This window comes from Eptesicus fuscus, chromosome 11 (assembly GCF_027574615.1).
Source record: "Eptesicus fuscus isolate TK198812 chromosome 11, DD_ASM_mEF_20220401, whole genome shotgun sequence".
Lineage (NCBI taxonomy): Eukaryota > Metazoa > Chordata > Mammalia > Chiroptera > Vespertilionidae > Eptesicus > Eptesicus fuscus.
The window spans coordinates 79543919-79561699 of NC_072483.1; the positions used below are offsets into that span (position 1 = coordinate 79543919).

Here is a 17781-nt window from a genome sequence, read left to right on the forward strand (position 1 = left end):
AAGAAGTAGAGAAGGAAGCTCATCTCAGCCTTGTAGGGGTACAGTGTAGAATGAAATGGACAGAGTGGACAAGTCCAAGGAACTGAGAGGAAGACAGGGTCGCTAAGGCACAGCTGCAGAGGGCTGCAGGCAGGAGTGACAGGATATCCATTCCTAGAGTCTTAGGGATTTAGATTGTATTATAAGTACAGGAGCCCTAACCAGTTTGGCCCAGTGGATAGAGTGTCGGCCTGCGGACTGAAAGGTCACAGGTTCGATTCTGGTCAAGGGCATGTACCTTGCTTGCAGGCACATCCCCAATAGGGGATGTGCAGGAGGCAGCTGATCAGTGTTTCTCTCTCATTGATGTTTCTAACTCTCTATCCCTCTCCCTTCCTCTCTGTAAAAAATCAATAAAATATATATATAAAAAAAATAAGTACAGGAGCTCACTGGGTAGAGACAGTGACCCTGAAGTCAGAATCCCAGCTCTACCACTTACTAGCTGCATGACCTTGGGCAGTTTCCTCATTTGGAGTGATGGGAAGGATTAGAAAAATTGGCACAGCAAAGCACTGAAAACAGTGCCCAGCAGTGGTAGGCACTATGCAGTGTTTTTTAGCATCAGCATCATCCTTCCTGGCTTCGGGACAAGAGCCGCTCCGAGGGAGGCGCACCGGCGTCAGAGTGCTGAGATGGGGTCCTGGGCTCGTCTCCCCCGTTACAGGCTGGTTCTACAGTAAAATGAAGGAACCAAAGGAAACTGTGATAACCCTGACCTGTAATAATGCAACAGAAAGGTAACCCTCAGTGAGCAGAAAGGTGCTCTGAAATCTCTTCTCTGCTTTTTGAGATTAAATGGATTTTGTAATATTGGAAAGAGACTTAAGAATTCTTGCATTAGAGCTGTCATAATTATAGTTCAAGAAGATGCAAATGGCATTTTCTACCTAAATGTCCTTCCAGAATTCTTGAGTGTACCATCGTCTGTACTTGTTCTTCACCAATGGAGAATCTTTTAGACCCTCTATCATCACCTTACTGTTTCACTTTGCAAGTTAGAAATCTCAGCACATAAATTTCTCAGTGTCAGCCACGAATAAGGGTCTGAGCCCCAGCCCAGACTCTCCCAACAGCGACCACTGTACTGTGACAGTTTCCTTAATCTTCCTAGAACAGCGACAAACTTTCTCTGGGTTTTAGCAGCAGCTTAATTCTGCATCCTTTTTTTTTTTTTTTTAAATCCAGGCTTTTAAACTTACTCCGATAGCTGCTAAGATAGGGGCTTGATAAATCCATTTCATGTCTCCAGCACTAAGTTCCCAGCACCTGAGACAGGAAAAAAAAAGCTTTCGTAAACAAATTTGCAAACAAATAGGCATTGAGAATTAAGTAGTATTTTAAGTTTTACAAAGAACTCCAGTCCCGAGCATTGAAGACAAAAAGAAAAAAATCTCATAAAACACCCAAACCAGTGGGGAAAAAAAAAAGTGTAATGTGTCCTGGTTTCCACACCATTAGCTATAGAGTATTATAAATATTGATGAATTTGTTAATAATATTTAAAAATTATAGTAACAAGAGTCAAAACCACGTTTCCAGAGCCACACAAAAATTAGTCTTCTACATGTGGTGCAACTGGTACTTTATTTTTATTATTGTTATTGGAACTGATACTTTTATTTTGCAAGCGATTCAATTTTATAACTTCACAACTTGTAGAATACTGATAATAATGAAAATCATCCTTATCCATAGGAATGCAGTAGAAAACCTACAATAATACGCATGATTCTTATTGATAGGAATGTAATAAAAAACTGAATACAAATACTTTTTTGTCCACAGAAATGAAAATTTTAGCTATGTTCAGTGAAATATAATTGATTAGTGTCCTGATCTGGCCTTTCAAAGCCAGAACTTTGAATTTCTCTGCATCTTGGCCATCTGGAGAAAAACTGATCAGGCTTCGTTTTAGAAGATACTCTATACTCTATTGAATATACAAAGGAAGACTTTTTCAGTTCTAAAACTCTATCAGAAGTGTCATTTAATCATCTTTTCATGTAATAGAAGTGCATGAGTCGGCTCGAGCTGCCATTACATCGTACACACTGGGTGGTTTCAACCACAGACATTTATTTCCTTCCAGTCCAAAGGCTGGAAATCCCAGGTCCAGGTGCCAGCAGGATCTGTTTCTGCGGAGGCCTCTCTCCTGTCCTGTTGCTGCGCTCCTAAGGCCTACATTCCATATGCACACGGAGAGGCAGGGAGCTCTCTGGTACCCCTTCCTATAAGGGCACCAATCCTCTCATCTCAGATCCTACCCTTACGACCTCATTCAGTCTGAATTACATCCTTTGGACCCCACCTCCAAATACAGTCACACCAGGGGTTAGAGCTTCCACAAATAAATTTGGGGGAGACACAGTTCCGTCAATAACAGTAAGCTTGACCGTGAGAACAGACAGCAGGCACCTGAATGCTTTTCTACATTTACCTCTTCTTTTCCACTCACCTGGCATCAGCCACGGTTGCTCGTGCCACAGCCCAGCCTGCAACAAATACTGCGGGGAACCCTGCAATCAGAAAAGAACTCAGAGACCATGTTGTTGTTGTTGTTTTAAGATTAAGAGATTTTTTTTTCTTATATTCACCACACATAAAAATATACTATTAAAGTGGAGAGAGGAAAACCAGACATGGAAACATGTTACTACGTGAACAAGGTAAGTTCTCATTTTCATGTTGTCCATTTGAGAAGTGAGCCGACACAGGGATGTTACTTGGTCCCAAAAGTCTGAAGATGAAGGTTGGCCCAATTTTCATTGGAGAGATGTGAGGTCAAGCTCTACTGGGAGTGGACTGAAGTTCCTGGGGCCAGAAGCAGGCCATGGTTGGTGCATTTTGAATATAACACATATTATCTGAACAGGCAAACAAAAAACAAAATAACCTAAAGGGTCACACTGCATGCTTCTTATGTGTGGTATCTCTACACATATCTCCGTATTTCAATTGTATTTACTGCCAAATGGATGATCAAATAACACTTACTGGATTGAAGTCACTTTGCACAGAAATAATAAAACTGGAGATGTAGTGCCTTCTCTTGATTGTTTTCAGAGAATACAGAACATGAAAATATTCTACATACAAGCTTGGCAATGGGAACATGTCTACATAGTATAACCGGAAAAGGTGCTTTTACATGATAATATGTGCATTCTGACATTTCATCTTGACAGTTGAAAATTAAGAATGGCTGCTGATATAGAGGTAAATTACATTTAATAAGGATAAGGAAACAAGACTAATACCTTTTAAGTATAGAACTAACTATATTTTTTAAATATGTGGTTGAAAGAACAAAATGGAACCAAGAATAAAGTGCCACATTTATGAGGAAACTGAGTCAGAGGTGGAAAAATGAAGAATGAGCTTGGCTGAAAGAAAAAAAAAACATAGTCATCATCAGTATTTGCCTTTACTCCTCTATATACCTTGTTTTGTAATAAAGATGTGTAAAAACAGTCATTTTAAATATTTGTCTTTTATTTACTAAAGGTCAGATGTGGCATCTGCTCCTCTTTAGATTGTCACTTCCTTCCCTCCCAAATGATTGTTAAAAATCAGCAAAATGGATATAAGTAATGTAACTCCACACCCAGCTGAGGAGAGCTGAAAGCTATAATGATTGGTTCCAAATGAATAACAAAGGAATCCAAGCAAGCTCTCTTCCCCAGTGAAGCCAACAAATCACCTCATTGAAAGAAAGTAGGAAGCTGGATTCACTGTGAATTATTCTAGCAAATGATCCTGACAAGGCAGCTGCAATGTTTTTGATCATTATTTTCCTCATAGGAATTTGGAAAAAGGAATAAGAAATAAAAATGTTTTAAAATCAGATTCTCGGTGTTGAAATGAGGGGAAAATAGTCTACTAACCAAATAGCTATTTACTTCGATAAATAGTAACTATGTTTGAGTAGTAGAGAGATATTTTTCAAAGAATATCACTGTTCTTTTAACTGTATATGCCCTAAGCTAGAGCATTTACTTGTTTAAAAAGTAGAGTTTAAAAGAGAGGGAGTCAGAAGGTAGACCAACTCTAGAATAATAATGCTATAAAGATTGGTTATTAGTGTTTTAGATTATGGTTAATTGAGTGAGCACATATTTCACATAAAAATGCTTTTTCACAGTGGCTTTTCATATAAATTCTACTTGCTGTCATGTAAGTTTTTAAATGAATTGATAAAACAAGTTCAAGGAATGATGCTTATCTACTGTAGTTATCATTCCTATGCCAAAATTTTTGTGGGCAAATTAATTAAAGTTGTAAAAAAAAAAAAGGTAAGAAACTCATACTCACATAGAAGCTCACTGAAAATTCTCTTTTTCATAGAAAGATTTAACTCGTTTCCTGGGTTTCAGTGAGACAAAGTCCTGACTATAAGAAAGGACAGACTTGACTGATATAGCCCAAATAAGACTTGATGGGGAAGTTAGCTATCAAACCAATAAGTAAATAGAGGAAAAAGAATTTATTACAAGTGTGACCGGTGCTGTAGAAATCCAAAAAGAAAAAGAAACTAATTCAAACAAATGTCTACATTTATTGTTAAATTTTCTATTAACACTTTTGCCAATGTCTAGTAATTATGTTGGTACACAGATATAATTTTGACTTGAAGTCAAACTACCAAAAGCTGTCCAAAAAAATTTCAAAGTACCCTGAAAAATGCAATGTATCTTTTTTTTTTTTTTTTCAGTAACTGCTAGTTAAAGAGATGGGAGAGCCTTAAAGCTGACAAGCTCCCTTCCGAAATAAAACTTTATTCACGACAATCATTATTTCAGAATAAATGAAGTGTTATAGTAAGTTGACCCTTTGTCTTCTTTTTTTAAATATATTTTTATTGATTTCAGAGAGAAAGGGAGAGGGAGAGATAGAAAGGAAGAGATAGAGATGATTTGCTGCCTCCTGCACACCCCACACTAGGGATTGAGCCCAAAACCCTGGCATGTGCCCTGACCGGGAATAGAACTGTGACCTACTGGTTCATAGGTCTATGCTCAACCACTGAACCACACTGGCCAGGTGACCCTTTGTCTTCTTAAAGGTTATTAATTAACTAGAAGGAAATTCAATATTCCTCACTTCGCATTTTCTAATGTTAAAACAATTTTAAGGCAAAATGGGCCAAGAAATATTCTAATTTTGGAAGGGGAAAAAAAAAAAAACTTCAAATTTGATCTTGAGCCACCTAGTTCATTTTTTTCCTATGCTGAGCAATTCATAATTTAAATGTTAAAATAGCAATTGCAATATACAATTGTTAATCTTGAAACTTAATTTTAACCACAGATGAGTTTTAAGTTCTCTTTAATTTTAACAAACAACATCCTTTTCTCCAGTCGTGTTGCGTTAGGCCCTCGTCCAATAATCCCTCTAGTCCTGATGAGGCAGTTTTGAGATGTGAGCTGAATATATATATTTTTTTTAGATTACTTATCCCATAAGTAATTTGAATTATTTCCATCTAAAAGATATGGTCAGTCTACATAATTAGTTTGTAGTTTACATTGTTAGATGCAGTCAAGATAATCTTATAAATTCCTTTCTGGCATTTTCATCATACAACCTAGAAACACAAGTCAATGATGAGCCCTTATAGCTTAAAATTAAAAAATTAAAAAATTTAGGATGAAATCATTACTAACTCAGGACACTGAATAAGCTATGAACGAAGCAGTTCTCAATGTGTATGGCTAACAATGTGGTTCTCTTATGTTTCCTCCAAAAAATCCTCTCAAGAATGTGGCCTAAGAACACCAGCCATGCGCTAAGGTTGTTACCACTGGGAGGATTACAGACCTGCTCTTACACTTTTCCTAGATGAACAATGAAAGAGAAAGGAGGAGGGAGAGAGATAAGATAAAGAGGCTTTATTTCAGGAAAATCGCTGAAAGAATGTTAATGATAAGCATGACAGAAAGTCCTAAAATCCATAATACAGTTTAAAAGAAAAAGAGTAATTTCCTTACCCCAGCCTATCAAGGTGAAGCCCCACAGGTATTTGGTGTCGGAAAAGAAAGCCACAAAGATTAGACTATGCAGGTAGAGACCTTCCACCAAGATCCAATAGTAGTTTGTAGCCAAGAAGTAAATAAACATCACAACAGCAATCTTGCACCCAATCTGTCACAAATAAACCAGAATTGCATCATATTAGAACTCCTAATTGTACTGAATGCCAGTATTAGATGACTGAAAAGCAATTATTCATTTTTCTTTTTATAATCTACTAGAGGCCTGGTGTATGAGATTCATGAACTGGGGTGGGGGGAGGGCGTCCCTCAGCCCGGCCTGCACCCCAAGCTGGCAATCGGACATCCTTAGCACTGCCCCTGAGGCGGGAGAGGCTCCCACCACCGCCACTGCGCTTGCCATGAGCCCAGCTTCTGGCTGAGTGGCGCTCCCCCTATGGGAGCGCACTGACCACCAGGGGCAGCTTCTGCATTGAGCGTCTGCCCCCTGGTGGTCAATGCTTGTCATAGCGACCGGTCGGTCCACTATTGGGTTGATTTGCATATTAGCCTTTTATTATGTAGGATGTCTCTTCTACATAGGAAGGCCAAGGCTTTTGAAAGAGACTGGAAAAAAATTATTTTAACAAAGCATTTTTAAGACTATAGGTTTGATTCTATTTTTTAAAAATGATTTTCTTTAGAAACTAGAAAAAAATAACTTTTCCTTAATTGTTCCTGTTTGTTAAAAACATCCAGGATCATCAGAGAAAATTAGGCAAGTATAGAAAAGTATAAAGAAAAAAATATTATCTATTATTCTACCATAACTTTATTGGTCTTTTTTTTTTTTTATGCCCCAAAAGTTAATGACTTAAAACAGTAAACATTTAAAACATCTTATGAATCTAGGTGATTCTGCTGATCTGTGCCATGCTCAGCTGATCTTGATTGGCTAGGCTTGTGCATACAGGTCTGCCCTCAGATGACACACTATCACTTCTACTTCCTTCTATTGTGTAAAACAAGTCACAAAGCCAGTCTAGAATCAGAATCAGCATGGAATACAAAGCTACAAGGCAAAGAGCAAAGACACAAATAGGGCATTAATTCACATCAATTAACTATACTTCATTTCCAAATATGTTGCTTTAAGGATCTAATTAACTGAAATATTGGGTGATTATATTTAATAAGTAACACCAGGATATTTAACAGCAGAATCAAGTGCCATGGAAGTCTGTTTGAGTCTACAATTAAGGAACTGAATGTCATGGGCTTTTAAGTTCCAAGCTTCTGGGTTTGCAAGTGGGTTTTTTATTTTTGCAAGTGGTGACAGCTGCTATGGGTCACACATTAAATGCCATTCCGATCATGTGTTTTTTGCACTTTCTGTTCCGAAACACTCTTGAATGAATAATTAGGCATGAGAGTTGAGGACAGAATTGAGACAGGAAGCATCAGTATACAAACTGGTCATCTATTACTTTTCCTTAATTTTTCCTATCATTTTCATCATACAACCTAGAAACACAAGTCAATGATGAGCCCTTATAGCTTAAAATTCAGGAAGTGCACAGATAAGACAAGCCAAAACAATATGACACATATTTAATGAACTGTAGTATTTTACTTACGTAATGAGAGAAAATGGTGAAAACACTTACATATTGTGATTTGTCCATAGAAGGCGCATCTATGAAATTCTGTAGGTCATCCTGCATCATCAGGGACTGCAGCTCCTCGACCTCTATGTGAGCATGGACCACTCTGTCCTTGATGAAGATGCTTGCAGCTCTCAGCATGAAAGATGCAAATAAGTGCAGGTGGATATAGTTCCTAGTGCAATGCAATCGTCTATGGAGAGAAAATAATCAGTTATAGATTTGGATAAGAACAGAAAAGGGCAAAGAAAATACATAAGTGCGCCCAAACTCCTCCCCTTAACAGAGGAAAATATAATAAACCTGAACAAAGACAGAAACCCATTCTCATATATTTCCAATAGAAACAACTGGGATCAAAAACTAAAATGTAACTTTTTGGGAATTAATTTCAAATTTATCCTTATCTGCTACCATGCTCATCCAGATTTTGCAGTGTTAAATATCATACTAAATTATACTAGAGAATTCTATCATACTGTATATTGAAGTAATAAATGGTTAATGGAGAACCACTGAACAGATAAACATTATCAAAACTGGAACTTTCACATTTCCAATACCTTCTCCGTAAGAAAATGTAAGATTGTGATAGCGTTCCACAATTATATTTTCTAGGCATGTTGGAGAGGAAACAAGCTCATTTTAACATAAAAAGCTTTGGGATTATAAAAAAATCACAGACACAAATTAGTAGCATGCTTAGTATGTTAGATATTATCACACTAATTTCCAGTGCAGAAAGCTAACTCCAAAAAGAGTTTTTCTTCAAGTTTGATGAAAAAAAACCTCAGGAAAACTGTGGTATGATCTGGTCAAAAAGGCTCAGCTCTCCATTGCTTGACGGTAAGAAAACACAGCTTTCCTGTGTAATATAATACTACTTTTCTTCCAGAGACAAAATACCCAAGTGTAAGAGGGTAAGAACATTTTTAATCCAATGATCTCTTTTTCTGTTTCTTAACATAGGATGGGAAGGTCAAATAAGAACAAGCCAAATTTAGCCCAGCCAACACGGCTCAGTGGCTGAGCGTCGACCTATGAACCAGGAGGTCAGAGTTCAATTTCCAGTCAGGGCACATGCCTGGGTTCTGGACTCGATCCCCAGTAGGGGGCATGCAGGAGGCAGCCGATAATGATTCTCTTTCATCATTGATGTTTCTCTCTCTCTCTCTCTCTCTCTCTCTCTCTCTCCCTTCCTCTCTGAAACCAATAAAAATGTATTTAAAGAAAAAGGAATAAGCTAAATTTAGATATTACAATGTTAATGTGCTATTTATGTTCATTGTGCCCACATGGTCCTCTCAAATTGACTCTCTCTTGGGAGTGTCTTCACAGGTGAGCAGTATTTGGCCAAGGGTACATGGCAACCATTTCCATCCCAGTATATAAGTAGGTTTTGATTATTGAGAGACTCAACACTATTTGGTCTCCTAATAAAGGAGTATTTTGTTTTGTGAAACAGAAGAGTTTTTGAAATTTGTATACAACATTTTCTGTACAGTATAGCAATCTAAAATAATAAGAGCATAATATGCTAATTAGACCAGACGTCCTTCCAGATGACCTTCCGGATGAAGCTGAGGCTGCGAGGGAAGCCTGGGTCCTAGCTGCCTGCCAGCGGCTAGAGGGAAACCCAGGTCCCAGGTGCCAGAGGGAAGCCGGTAGCCGGAGGAAGGAAGGCCTACTCTTGCACAAATTTTGTCCATCGGGCCTCTAGTTATATATAAAGTAATTATATAGAAAGAATCCGCTGTTAAACAAAACCCTGAATTTCTCATAAAAAATAAATAAATTGTCAGAGTCAAGTCATATAATAACACTAGGCTGAATTCAGAAACTTGTGTTAGGAAAAATATTTGGGGACACAAATTGTGAGACCTCTGTGTCTGTGATGGGCAATAATGAGAATGGGAATCACTCACCTGAAGTAACCAATAATGAGAATAGCCACAACCAGGGAGCCAAAGGAGATGGAATACCCAACAGTGTACATGACATACAGGCGTTCAAAGAATTCTTGCTGCAGAGGAAGAGATTTAATTAGAAAAGTAGGTTGGAACAAATTGGTCGACATAGATAACCTAAAAAACCATGCTTTCACCAGTTTAGAGAGAGCCAATGTGTTATCAAATTCCTAAAATACTATAGATTATCCTTCTGGTCCCCTCTTATTTCCTAAATTCAAGTCAGGGTTAAAGATGTCAGAACAATATTTGGCATTTCTTATTGCTTAAGTGAGGTCAAACTGAATGTTGCAATATTTACTTCTTATATTTTTGTACTGTTCATTTTCACTAACTGGAAATGTATATCTGACATGATATAGGAAGTAAACAAAACACAATGTTACAAGACCATTTTAAGAGGAAACTGGTAAAAAGAATACATAATTTTTTGGAATATTATTTCTAGCTTTAACACTCTTATTGAGCTGTAATTTACATAAACTAAAATGTACAAGCCCTTAAAAAAGCATGATGGGTTTTGACAAACCAAGTTCATTGTGACCCTTGCAAGTCAAAAACCACCCACCATCAACCCCCAGCTAACTCCTGTTCCAATTTCTGGCACCATAAATTGCTTATCTATTCATGTATTTCACATACTTTTTGACTGCTTATGGAGTTCTTAGAATTATATAGTATATACCCTTTTCGTCAACATACTGTTTAGATACCCAGTGATATTGCATGAATCAATGATTCATTCCTTTTTAATTTTTTATTTAAAAAAAATTATAAATTCAAAAGAAGTGGAAACAATAGTAAGAAAGGTCAAATATACCTTTCACCCAGGATCCTCCAGGGGTTACATCTAACATAATTAGACGAAAATATCAACACCAGGAATTTGACCTTGGTGCAACTTGTGTGTATATGGTTCTATGTCATTTTAACACATATGTAAATTTTAATAACCATCAGTGCAATCACGACAGGAAACTATTCCATCACCACAAAGATCTCCCTCGTGCTGTCCCTTTACAGTCAGACCTACCCTCCTCCTCCTCACCATCCCAAACACCTGGCAACCATTAATCTATTTTCTAGCTCTATAATTTTGTCATCACGCATTTTACACGTGAGGTCTGAGTAATAGGAGTTTAAGCATGACTTTTTTAAAAATATTTTTTCATTTATTTTAGAGAGAGGGAAGAGAGAGGGATAGAAAGATAGAAACATTGATTAGAGAGAACATCAATTTGCTGCCTCCTGCACGCCCCCTAGTGGGGATCGAGTCTGCAACCCAGGCATGTGCGCCCAGACCAGGAATCAAACCATGACCTCCTGGTTCATGGGTCCACGCTCAACCACTGAGCCACCCCGGTTGGTCTGAGCATGACTTGTAAAGCATCATGTATCACTTAAAAGTAACGACCTACAAGTTTCAAAGTTTACATACAATTACTATCATAGAAACAGCACTGATGAGGGATTTGTAGATCAGGGCTCTGCTTTAGGCCTGCCATCAGCGAGCTGTGTCACTCTGACCAACACTTCATGTCCGGTTCTGTGTAAAATTTGGTATATGCTGGAAGACTTATAGGATGCCCCAGGCCTCTTTAATTCTACAACTCTAATCTTTCACATACTAATGAATCAAACACTGGCAAATCTTAGGAAATGGAAAATACAGCTCTAAAATACAAAGCTCCTCCTGGAATATAGAATGAGATGAGACGCAGCCATTTACAGGTAATCAAGAGAAAGTATGCATCGTGTCACTGATTACCTCTTTAAATCTTTATACATAATATAATGTAATGTAAGTATAATGTAATGCAACAATACACACCGAGACACGTATTTATAAGTATCTGTATATGTCTCAGCCAAGTAGCTCTAACCTAAAGAAAATACCTTTCCTTAACCAGGTATCTGAAAAGATGACAACCTCGTTTTTATCTTTTATGACCTTTTTTGTCTTAGGAATAAAAGGGTTTTTCCATATAATGGTTGACAATCAAGAACTGCATAAAAATCATTATTCTGCTTTCCCTTAAGGGTTCACAAAAAAACGAAATTACCACTACCTTCCCTAGGCTGACATCTGGCTGAAGAAAGCGAAGGCAATCTGAATAATTAGCCCAGGTTTTATTTAAACTGTGTATAAAATCCCACGTTCCATTGGGGTTACAGCGTCGCAAAGCCACTCCTGTAAAGACACGAAGAAAAACAAAGTGCTCAGGTCTCTTTGAGTCCATTACAAAAAAAAAAAAAAATGGTAAATTTTGTTCCAAACTACCCATTTCAGAAAAACCCAATACCTTTATGATTGAAGTCATAAATATAAGGAGGGCAGGGGACAGCCAATATTTTCCCCACTGTTCCTCTGGGCCAACAAATGAGTCCATCCCATTCTGGAAAACAATTTCCCTCTGATGAAAAAAGAAATTAAAAATCACATATACAAAAATGCAGTGAGAACCAGAGAGTAAATGCATTCAAAACACAAAATTCCAAGCCACTGCCTGAGCAAAATGTAAAACAAACTGGTAATTTTGGAAACTAGAATGAGGTAGATAGGGTGCAAATATCCCAAAATTCATCCACTTAGTCTCATCGAGGGGCCATTGATAGAAACATTTAATTTGCATATATTAAAAAGATTTTAGTTATGCCAATATTAATGAGTTATAGCATCTACACTAATAAAAGAGAAAGATGCAAATTGACCATACCTTTGTGACACCCACCAGCCAATCAGGAGTGAGTATGCAAATTAACTCAACAAAGATGGCAGGTTAATTTGCATACGCAGGCGCCAAGCAGCCGGGGGCGGGGCGGGATGCTTGCGTTGTCGCCATGGCGACAACACAGGCTTTCCGCACTGCCCCAGCCGCTCAGGGCCTCTGGGCAGCGTGGGAAGGCAGGGCCGGAGCAGAAAGAGGCAGCTCCGGGGCGGAGCGGAATGGCGGTGCCGGCAGCAAGGGAAAGGAAGGCCCATTCTTTTTTTTTTTTTAATATATTTTATTGATTTTTTACAGAGAGGAAGGGAGAGGGATAGAGAGTTAGAAACATGGATGAGAGAGAAACATCGATCAGCTGCCTCCTGCACACCCCCAACTGGGGATATGCCCGCAACCAAGGTACATGCTCTTGACCGGAATCAAACCTGGGACCTTTCAGTCCACAGGCCACCGCTCTATCCACTGAGCCAAACCAGTTAGGGCAGAAGGCCCATTCTTGCACAAATCTTCGTGCATTGGGCTTCTAGTATAATATATGAGGAACATTAGAATTCATTGTGAACTTCGGTAGTAAAATTCTTCCAACTAGCATAGTTGTAGCTATATTTTTTACCCTAGATATTTTTTAATTGCTATTAAAAATATAACATATGAAATAGATTGAGCTTCAGAGGTAAGCTCCAAGATTTGGGTTTGCCTTTACCAATGAGTGCCTTTACACTCATCTCAAACAAAATCCTCATAAGCTCTACTCTTCCCAAGATGCATCCAGGACCCTCTCACTTCTCAAACCTCCATGGCCACCAGCATGGCCAAGCCCTTCGTCTCCAGCCTGAATTACTGCAATAACCTCCAGCTGGCCTTCCTGACTCTGTTCTTGCTCCCCTCCGTTTATTCTTTAATTACAGTTGACATTCAATACTATATTAGTTTCAGGTGTGCAGCATGGTGGTCAGACATTTATATAATTTACAAAGTGGTCCATAAGTCTAGTACCTACCTGGCACCATACATAGTTATCACAATATTATTGACTATTACATTCCGTGACTATTTTGTAACTGCTAATTTATACGTCTTAATCCCTTCACCTTTTTCCCCCAGTCCTCCAACCCCCCATATCTGGCCACCATCAGTCTGTTCTCTGTTTCTGAGTTGGTTCTGTTTAGTTTGTTTAGTTTGTTTTTCAGATTCCACATATAAGTGAAATCATATGGTATTTGTCTTTCTGTCTGACTTATTTCAAAAAGATACATGCAACCCTATGTTCATTGCAGCATTATTTACAGTAACCAAGATATGGAAGCAACCTAAGTGCCCATCAACGATTAGATAAGTAAAGAAGATGTGGTACATATATACAATGGAATATTACTTGGCCATAAAACAGAATGAAATCTTACTGTTTGCAACAGCATGGATGGACCTAGGGGGCATTATGCTAAGTGAAATAATAAGCCCTTTCATTTATTCTTAACACAATAGCCCCAAGTCCTCCAAAGGCTTCCCTTCTCACTCTGAGCAAAAGCCAAGTCTTTACAATATCTGAAGGCCCCGGCAGGATCTGCCCTCTCCTCTAGATTATCTCCCCGACCTCAATTCCCGCTAAAGGCCTCCTTTCTCTTCCAGGAACTCAACCCAATTCCCCCAAAGAGCCACAAGGCTCATTCCCTCACCTACAGCCTTTTACCCAAACTTCAACTTCGGAGTAAACGTTCCCATTTGAAATTACTTCCCAACACACTCCTTGTCGCCTTTCCTGGTGTATTTTTCACCTTCCAGTGTTGTTCTTTGATTATTGTTTTCTTGAACCGCAGGGTAGATGATTTTGTCTGTGTTGTTTCATGCATTAACCACCCAGCATTTGACAGGGGCTGAGCAAACATTCAGTCAGGGTCAACACTGTTCTGCGGGGCCTCTCCTCACTGTGCGTTGAGCTGCTAAGAAGAGAGCCTATCAGCCATGTCAGACCCCGACTTCCCCAACACAGACCATTTTAACGAGTGCTGTTTTCATTTTCTATCGCCACCTTCACAAATTACCACATCTTTAGTGTGTTCAAATAACCCAGGTTTGTTATCTCACTATTTCTATGCCTCGGGCGTCCAGCAAGCTTGGCTGGATCTCTGCTTTATATTCACAAGGCCAAAATCAAGGTCTGGGCAGGGCCGCATGCCTTTCTGGGGGCTCCGTGGGAGAAGCTGTCTCCTAGCTCACTTCCACTGTCGGCAGAATTCAGATCCTTGCCGTTGGAGGACTGAGGTCCCCGTTTCCTTGCTGGCTGTCAGCGGAGGGCTGTCCCCAGTTTTGAGCAGCCACTTGCATTTCTTAGCTCATGATCCCCTTCCTCCATCTTCAAAGTGAGCAAAGCAGGCTGGGTCCTCGTCACAGTTCAGGTCTCTCCTCCACTCTCCTCTTCTGTGACTCTCCTGCCTTCCTTGGCCACTTTTAAGGTCTCCTGTGATGACAGTGGGCCCATCCAAACAATCCAGGATAATCTGCCTATTTTAAGGCCCAAAATCTTAATTCCACCTGCGATGCCCCTTTATCATATACCATGACAGATACAGGCCTAACACCAGATACTGGGGAGTGGCCATCTTTGGAGGGCCGTTATTCTGTTACCACAGGGGCTATCCATGAGAGCTCTCCATGTTTTAGTCATCAATTACACTAACGCTAGCTGAGGATGTTTGTTCTCACTAACATTCAATGACGTCAAGTCGTTTGTTCGGGTTTGAACGGTCAGCATTAGAGAACCTCACACAAACGTCTGATCTCTACATGAAGGATTCCAGCATAAACCTGAAATTAACGTCTAGTGCCGACCACATCACACGGGAACAAATATCTGACTTGCTTTGTGAGTTGCTGAAGCAATGAAAAAAATAAAACGTCCTCGCTCGCCCCCACGGTTCCCATAGAAGAGAGGCTTTTCCTGGAAGCAGCCTCCCTTTGTCCACATGATAAAAAGCCTGGGCTTTCAATATCACACGCCACCCGGGAGCTCAGCACGCTGGCTCCGGCTTCTGAGGCCCCGCTGACCTGCCTCTTCCCACCACTGCCTGCTGTTTGTTTGTTTTCTCATTTACACCCGGCAGCTCCGCCCTAAACGCTCTTCGTTATCTTGATAGCATCCACTTGGCTTCCCATCCCTTCACTGTGTTTAACAAACCATGCCTCCTTATTCATCTGCACTGTCCAACCCTTTACCAGGAAGGTATCTATCCTGCAATCTACGAAAATTGAAGCTGAAAATACACTCTTGTGTTCTTGTAACTAGTGGTCCCTCTAAAACAGGCGTCCTCAATGCAGGTATTTTTGCCGTTTTGTTTTTTTACTTCAAAATAAGATATGTGCAGTGTGCATAGGAATTTGTTCATAGTTTTTTTTAAACTATAGTCCGGCCCTCCAATGGTCTGAGGGACAGTGAACTGGCCCCCTGTTTAAAAAGTCGGAGGACCCCTGCTCTAAAATGTATGCAGCAATGTCATATGTTTCACATCTTCACCAATTTTAGATGTTGTATAAGTTTAAATCCAGAGTATTTACTCTTTTTATGTGTCACTCCTGTAGTGTGTGACTGATTCACACTTGCTTGCCTTTAACTGTCCTCTTCCCTCGGCCAGGAATGTCTTTTACTTCCTCCTCTACACATCTAATTCCTGTTCCTTTCATTTTAAGATAAGATGACTATTCCTTCAATCCCTCCCCAATGCATTAAGCTGCCTTTCCAGGGATTCCAAGTTTTATTGCCTCTGTGGTTAATAACACCATACTGAACAGTATCACTGTCTCCAGGGGTAGGGACAGAATCTGATTCACTTTTTTAGTGCTTAGTATAGAAGCAACAAACTGTGGACACATAATGTATTTGTCGAACTGTTAAAGGGACACTGAAGATGATAAAGTTGGATTGAGATATCTTCCGGCTCAAAATTTCACGAGACTTCAGAGCAAATAGTTCCTTCAGCCCTCAAAGGTTCCTTATACATTCCTTCCCGGTGTGTTGCTGCTTCAGTGTTCTTCAGAGGAAGGATGCGTGATTCTCCTTTTTGACATTATTGGTCTGGCCCTTCAGACAACTGCTTCCTAGTGCAACACCCCTACAAAGGCTGAATTAATATAAACAACTTCTTTCTTAAAACGTGGCTTAGCTCAGCTGGCTGTAAATTAAAAGAATAAATCTGAGGCCAGAAAGTATTCCATAGGGTCAGCAAGCACTGCATGTGAGGCTTTGTTAGGTTAATCACTAAAATAATTAAATATAATATATATCTTCCAAACTAGTAGAGGAAGGATGGATGAAATAAGGAAAACAGTCTCAATCAATTCAAAAGAAGGTGGGGATGAGGAGTGGAAGGGAGGAAAGGCTGGTGAAATGAAAAGCTCAAATAAGGTGAATTAAATAAGTATAATTAGGGGGAAAAGGAAGATGGTGGCGTAGGTAAACGCCTGTACTCACTGCCTCCCACAACCACATCAAAATTACAACTAAAATACAGAACAATCATCATCCAGAACCACTGGAAAGCTGGCTGAATGGAAGTCCTACAACTAGAGAAGTAAAGAAGAAAGCACACTGAGACTGGTATGAGGGGCAGAGGAGTAGAATGGGCTGGGCTGGCACCCACGTGGGCCGCTTTTTAAATTGGGAGGGAGATCATCTCTGTGGAGGCCGACTGGAGGAGCAAGGAGTCCCAGCCCCAAACCAGACCCCCAGCCCAGGGTCCCAGAGCTGGGAAGAGAAGTCCCCGTAACTACGGGCTGTAAAAACCAGTGCGGATTGGGGCTCAGTGACACACAGGCTGCTGGAGATCCAGCTGTTCCTCTTAAAAGGCCAGCACCACAAACTGAACTTACAAGGTCCTGCTTCCTCTGAGCTCCAGTGCCAGGGCAAGGTTGTGGGGAACACAGACACATATGAGAAGGAATTGGATTGTCCAGCATCAGGGCAGGAACTCGGGGCCAGCTTTCTCCCAGATGGAGGTGCTCACAGGGATCATTGTTCCTATGCTGGGACCTCCCCGGTCCTAGGGCTGACTGGCAGCCATTTCTGTTTGCTCTGCCCTGAAGAATTCCTAAGACCACGCCTCATCCAATTTACAAATCCACCCAAGCTGAGTGCAGCATCTTTTGCATAGGAATGGCCTGTCCTTGCTCAGGATAAAACCTCTCAAACAAGCTGCAGCTGGGTCAGGGAAGTCAAAACCTATCAATAAAAAGCCCAAAACCCAGCACCAGCACCAGCCTGCCTTACTTCACAACTGGGCCTCATCCGGGCACTCCCAAACCCCATACAAAGAGGAGGAATCTGCAGATCTCTCTGTAGCTCCTGCTGGGTGGCCCCAGGCAGTGGCTGACTTTGCACCTCCCTGGAAACCCAAGAGCCAGTGTACCCAGTGGTCAGTGT

At 40.1% G+C, this 17781-nt stretch overlaps 1 protein-coding gene across 1 annotated transcript in view; it reads right to left on the reverse strand.

Moving 5' to 3' along the window:
• The window catches only part of PTH2R (parathyroid hormone 2 receptor), a 43384-nt gene that overhangs the window by 11278 nt on the left and 14325 nt on the right, over nt 1-17781 (reverse strand). The window contains exons 3-9 of the mRNA XM_008145221.3: nt 11946-12056; nt 11712-11833; nt 9601-9698; nt 7679-7868; nt 6030-6183; nt 2498-2558; nt 1242-1308 (exon numbers count right to left, since the gene is read on the reverse strand). Coding sequence (XP_008143443.2) covers nt 1242-1308; nt 2498-2558; nt 6030-6183; nt 7679-7868; nt 9601-9698; nt 11712-11833; nt 11946-12056 — 803 coding nt within the window. The remainder of the gene's footprint in view (nt 1-1241; nt 1309-2497; nt 2559-6029; nt 6184-7678; nt 7869-9600; nt 9699-11711; nt 11834-11945; nt 12057-17781) is intronic.